Source organism: Microcaecilia unicolor, chromosome 2 (assembly GCF_901765095.1).
Source record: "Microcaecilia unicolor chromosome 2, aMicUni1.1, whole genome shotgun sequence".
Taxonomy (NCBI): domain Eukaryota; kingdom Metazoa; phylum Chordata; class Amphibia; order Gymnophiona; family Siphonopidae; genus Microcaecilia; species Microcaecilia unicolor.
Genome location: NC_044032.1, coordinates 384,437,110 through 384,443,109, shown reverse-complemented (window position 1 = coordinate 384,443,109; position 6,000 = coordinate 384,437,110). Strand labels below are relative to the sequence as shown.

At 39.1% G+C, this 6,000-nt stretch overlaps 1 protein-coding gene across 1 annotated transcript in view; it reads right to left on the bottom strand.

Moving 5' to 3' along the window:
- Positions 1–669: 669 nt before the first annotated feature.
- PAQR3 (progestin and adipoQ receptor family member 3) overlaps positions 670–6,000 on the bottom strand; it is a 42,454-nt gene continuing 37,123 nt past the window's right edge. Inside the window, exons 7-8 of the mRNA XM_030190555.1 lie at positions 5,772–5,916; positions 670–5,039 (exon numbers count right to left, since the gene is read on the bottom strand). Coding sequence (XP_030046415.1) covers positions 5,774–5,916 — 143 coding nt within the window. The 3' untranslated portion in view covers positions 670–5,039; positions 5,772–5,773. The remainder of the gene's footprint in view (positions 5,040–5,771; positions 5,917–6,000) is intronic.

Sequence of the window (6,000 nt, the reverse complement as noted above, 5' to 3'; positions counted from 1 at the left end):
CTAAGATGGACCTAGTATCAGGTAACTATGATTCTGATTATTCTTCTCAATGTGCATCACTCTGCATTTGTCCACATTAAATCTCATCTGCCGTTTGGATGCCCAGTCTTCGTTTCCTAAGGTAGTCCTGTAATTGTTCACAGTCTACATGTGTTTTGACAACTTGAATAGTTTTGTGTAATCTGCAAATTTAATCACCTCACTTGTCGTTCCGCATTCCAGAACATTTATAAATATGTTAAATAGCACCGGTCTCAGTACAGATCCCTGTGGCACTCCTCCATTCATAAAAATGGCCATTTAACCCTACCCTATGTTTTCTGTCTAATAACCAATTTCTAATCAACACCAGATCACTGCCTCCTATACCATGAATTTTTAATTTTCTCAGGAGTTTCTCCTAAGGAACTTTGTCAAAAACGTTCTGAAAATCTAGACACACATCAACCGAAACACCTTTATTGACATGTTTATTCATACCATCAAAGAAATGAAGCAAATCCTTAAGAAAGTGGCAATTTTCACCTACCAGCAACAGAGTTGCAGGGTGTATCACACTTACTGTCCTCCCCACCTCCCACCATGCCCAAAAAACTGACATCACTTTACACACCTATTTCAAAAAAAGCTCATTTTATTCAGAATCCATACATTTGTGTGACATTAACATAAAATTGTAATAATGATATTATATATTTATCCTAAAATTGAAAATGCCAGTATTTGGACTCAGAGTGGTGCAAAACAAAACAAAAACAAACAACCCCCCCCCCCCCCCCCCAAAAAAAAAAAAAAGTCTTACTAAAGAAAACACACCAAACCTTTAGCACAGGTTTATAACAGCAGGATTTATCCCATGTTCACATTCCCAGGATTGAAGCTAGTCTTCAAGTAGTGCAAATTTTTGTTGCTGTTACTTCGGCAGATCAAGAAATCAAGCTTGTTTCTACCAAAACCTTACACTATGGGGACAGGGTATGCAATCATGATCAGCAGCATTCCCAAATATGTCATTTGAATTTCAAGAGTCCTACCATCACCACCAGAAGCATTTCACTGTTCCCCCTTCTTCTGGTTAGAACCTTGCTTGGTAATAAATTAAACCATTATAAAATATAGTAGCGGTGAGGAACTAATACTGGGCAGGAATCTACCACAAGCATGAGTGCAATGAGTTAGTCACACAGAGCAGAAAACTACTGTTTTACTGTCATACAGAACACATTTGTCTTCCAGTCCCATCTGTTTTTTTTTTCTCCTCCTCCCCCTTCAAAATCAATTGCTTTCCCAACTCTCAAACACAAAAACTATATAAAATAATGTATATGAAACACATTACAGTGAAAACATCTTAATCTATAATAAAAACTTCTCGAAGAAAACAATATTTAAGACAAAATGCATTTTTCCTTCATTTCTCCTCTAGAGAAAATTAGGCATCCATTCTATCAATTGTTTGAATTCTTTGCAGGCTTTGATTATTTTTGTTTGGAACCAAGCAGAATTATTTAAAGACAATGTACATAGTTTTTAAAATCCAACAAGTCTCCTTTTTTTAATAAGGTCAAAAATTTAGGACTAGCATGGCTACCAGAATGCTCCATATCAGTCTCTTTGGTTAGTCTTTTGTTCAACGGGAAAAAGGTTTTGTAGGGTGGGCTACATTTTAACTTCCCTCCCAAATTTTTGCTGCCATTTCCACATTGTTCATCAATACTACTTTGTTTTTCTTTTTTTGAGGTATATGGGAGCCACTGGGAAAGCATATTAATGCTTTCACTGCATCTCTGTTGCAAGGCATACAATATACCAAAATTATGGACACATCACATGCCCTTCTCAGGGCCTATTCTTTAAGCATTTTCCTTTAGAGGCACAATGTGGGAAAGGGGATAGAGGAGAAGCAACACAGGCCATGATTTAGAATTCTCCTAAATACATTTATACTCTTCCAGCTCTTTACTGTTAGTAGCATTAGCTAAATTCTTCACAGCACATGTCATGCTGCAACAGCAAAGACCTGTCCAAGAATGAGGTATGACTTCTCCCAACATCAAATAAACATTAGTTTCCCTATATCACCATCACCACCACCATCTGGAATAGGAGGCACAAATCCGAGTGTAAGTTTCTTTCCAGAAGCGGATGAGTCCCTTTCACTAGTATTTAAAGGGTACACACTGTAAACCAAAGACGGGCAAAGGAGAGCTCAAGAGTGACTTTTATGTGGGCTGCCAAGTTGAGCTAGATCCCAGTCTGTGATTCACACAGATGTCACTTCCAGCTCAGAGCAAGTGTGGCCCCGGAAGTGATGCTGCTGCTGCCAGCCCACTGGGCCAGATGTTGGGGTTATGGGGGATGCTCTGTGTATATGACAGCCCTATGCTTCAGACTGCTGGCATGGAAGGGATGACTTACCTACTCCTTTATTGCTCTCATCCCTGACCCCCCTATTTAGACTGGGCTCCCAACATGACCCTCCAGCACAATACTTTTTCCACCCTTACAATGCTATGCAGTCACATTAAGTAATAAGATTTGTGGCCTTTGTCATCTTACACTTCAAATGTTTCATTTTTAACACTACGCATTTTCCCTACATATATTTCATAAAAATGTTCATCATTTTAAGATCTACTTTTGGGATATAGGTATGCAATAAGCTCTCTAGATCTTGCAAATTTTCAGAAGTAGAGCATTTTGAAGTGGTCATGAAAGCAAATGACAAACTGAACAGCAACTCAGAAGCAGGAAAAGGAAAACTTGAAACTTGTAAAAACAAAGAAAATGAATCTGACTCCTAGTACCTCCTTTCTAAACTGGCATTTTGCAGCCTCAAATATGGATAAAAATAGCCTTGCAGACTGTCAAATTAACTTAATGGAATGCACTGAGTGTGACTGAGATCCATCCCAGTTTGCTCCCAAGTCTCTGTACCTGTCTTATGATATGGAAAGCAAATGCCTCAGGCCCCTGTTTATGCTCCAAGCAGTATCAGAGTGAAAATAAAGGCTTATTTAGATGCTAAGTGAGGAAGTTAGGGGTGAAGAAGGGAGTCAGTTTTCTCTATAGTACCCAAATCCAATTTTTTACTCCATGCTCTGGAGAGAAGACAACACCAAATGAATAACACTTGCCTTTTTGTTTCAAAACTTGTTTTTGATGAATACAGCTAAACAGAGTTCATGTGGGCTTATACATTAAACAAGGTGTTCTGAACACATTGGCTCTTAAAAGAAGAGAGCACACACCCACATCACTGACCTCAGCAAGTGGCGAGCACCAGCCAGAAAAGAAAATTCTAAACAGCGCCAACAGTATAACACATATTACTACAAGAAAAATTAACATTCAACCACCTCACTAATGTACAATCAGCCTTGTGACTGGTAAATACTGATATGTTATACTGTTTGCATAGACCACCCAACTTTTTTTTTTTTTTTTAATAAACTATAGAGAATGTTATACACATTCAAGTCTATACAGCAAGCTTTGCTGTTTTTGCTAACTGCAAATCACAGTTATTTTCATAGTCCAGTGTAGAGGTCACATCTGGCACATCCCTCCTCTGCTTAGAAACGGTCATCAGACATGATCTGGCACAGCGTGGTGGTACCTGAGCACAGATAGCAACATGGTCTAACTTTCAGCTTTTAAGCTGATTGTATGCTGATATACAAATCACTAAAGCTGCAGCTCACAAATCTTTGCAAGCCTAAAAACAATGACATCTGAGCTTCTCAGTGCAGTGCAGGGCTTTACTGAGAGGAGAGAATAAAAAAAAAATAATTAGAACTGTATCCTCTTCTATACGCACGTTTTCTAACACCTAATGAACTATTGAAACAACAGACACCAGTAAGCTTTTGAGATCTCTCCTAAGTTGTTTTGCTCATCAAGGCCTTCAAACACTACCTTATGCTTTTTCTAAGGAAAATGCTAGTTAAAGTCTAGTATTCAAACCAGGAGATCTCACCATTGCGTTATCATTTGGTTGGTACTGTACCAGACCTCTCATGTATGAAAGCCCTGCCCAAGCCTGCAAATATCACGTCTGCTCTAAGTTCAGCCACACCTGACCTTCAAAATTTGTAGTAAGACCAGTCTGGTTCAGTAGGCTGCTCATTCTGTAAACAGGTACACTGTATAATGCTGAAAATAAACACAACAAGGTGCCTCTATCTTTACAAACCAGTATGGTGTTAATGTTAGGATGCTCCAGTTCAGAACTGCAATGGACCTAAACCCCCTGGAACTCCAGACTGTGGGAGGGAACAGAAGGGATTATGGCACCAGGACCTTAAACAGGTTAAACGGTAAACCTCTGAAGGTTTGCTGAAACAGCTCAGTCACAGTCTAAAATGAGTCATTTCAGAAAGCAGACAACTGACTCTTTCCACATTGTCTGGGGCTTTTACAAGTTGACAAATAATGAATGTACTAGCTAATGATCCAGCATGGAGAAAGATATTTTCTAAATATTTTAGAAACTTACATTATCAAAAATAACCCAAGAAACCTGCTGGAAGTTTGACAGCTTGCACAGCTGCAATCTCAAGGTCCGTAAACGACCTCCAGCAAGTTAAGGGGCCCCCCATTAGCAGCACACCTTGGCATGATTCAGCCATTTCCAATAATAGTATAACTGGGGCCCTAAATTGTTTCAGGCCAGTCTTTTCTTTACAGTGCACCAAATCCCTTTACTAGAAATTTGACAACTGTGTCCAAGTCAACTGCAAGCACATATGAAATATGACGTTTTGTCATTTCCATTTCATATAGGAGCAAAATCTGGATGAACTGTGAAAAAAAGTTCAAAAGTTCCTCCATGGTTCCATGTAGCATAGCAGAGATGAAAAGCTGGAAACCTGAAATACAGCTTCACTCAAAATACCTGAGCACGCCAACATTAACAAAAAATGGAGAGGCAGCTTCAAAAGTTTAACTCAAATATTTTGTGGGTACAGCTTCCAAAGCACACAGGATGCCAACCTTGAGGTCCACAGAGATGAAGCTTCAACGATGCAGAGGGAGTGCTGAGGGGGAAAAAAAGAAAAAGTAGATCTTTTTTTCTTTGAGGGGTACCTTTTTCCGTGGAATCATACATGCATGCTTTTGTCACTTACAGGTCATCAGCAAAATGCAAGCTCTCAGTGAAGAATACAAGACAAGGCATGGGAGAGAGGAGAATATTAGGGGATATAGTGCTTTTTCTGATGTTTATCCAATAAACTTTTAATTTTTTTTTTTTTTTTGCATCAGGGGTGTTTTATTGGTATTCTTCACTTAAAATCTAAAATCAGAAGTGCTAGGTATATGCATTTATCATGCATGTCAGCAGGTAGCCAAGAAATTTATTGAGTAAACAACATCTAACATTCAGCTCAGAATGGAGGACTACAGCCTCACCAGCAGGCACTATTAAAAATGATAAATTAATATTGGAGAAGGCTAAGAGACAAGAATCACCACAGATCCAATCTTTTTGGTGAGAAACAGAAGTGTGTTTTCATAAAGCATCACACTAAAAAATTATATGAACTCTCCCCTTTTCAGCATGGTTTATGCTGAATACTGTCCTTGCTGGAGGGATGAATCGCTATTCTACACTGACCAGAATGGTGAAATACTACAGGTTGAAAAAGGTGGCACCAACTGCATAGGTCAAGGACCACTGCTCTCTGAAAACTACCAATTGATGGCACTACAACTGGGTGAAAGTCTCTCTCTCTCTTCTTTCCTCATAATCACCAGGATACCATGCCTACCTTCATAAATTCTCTACATGGTCAGGACAGGGCTGGTTGTGTCTGTACAGCATAACGTGCATCAAAGATTGATGCCACCAATACAACATCAGCACTACAAAGACATGCCATAGTTGGTGACTGGATCCGAGGTAGTTTACCTGCCCTGTGTGAGAAGTAAAAAGAAAGAAATAGTTAATATCGTCAGCATACTTCTAGAAACAAACCTGGCCTCGGGAAAATCTGACCT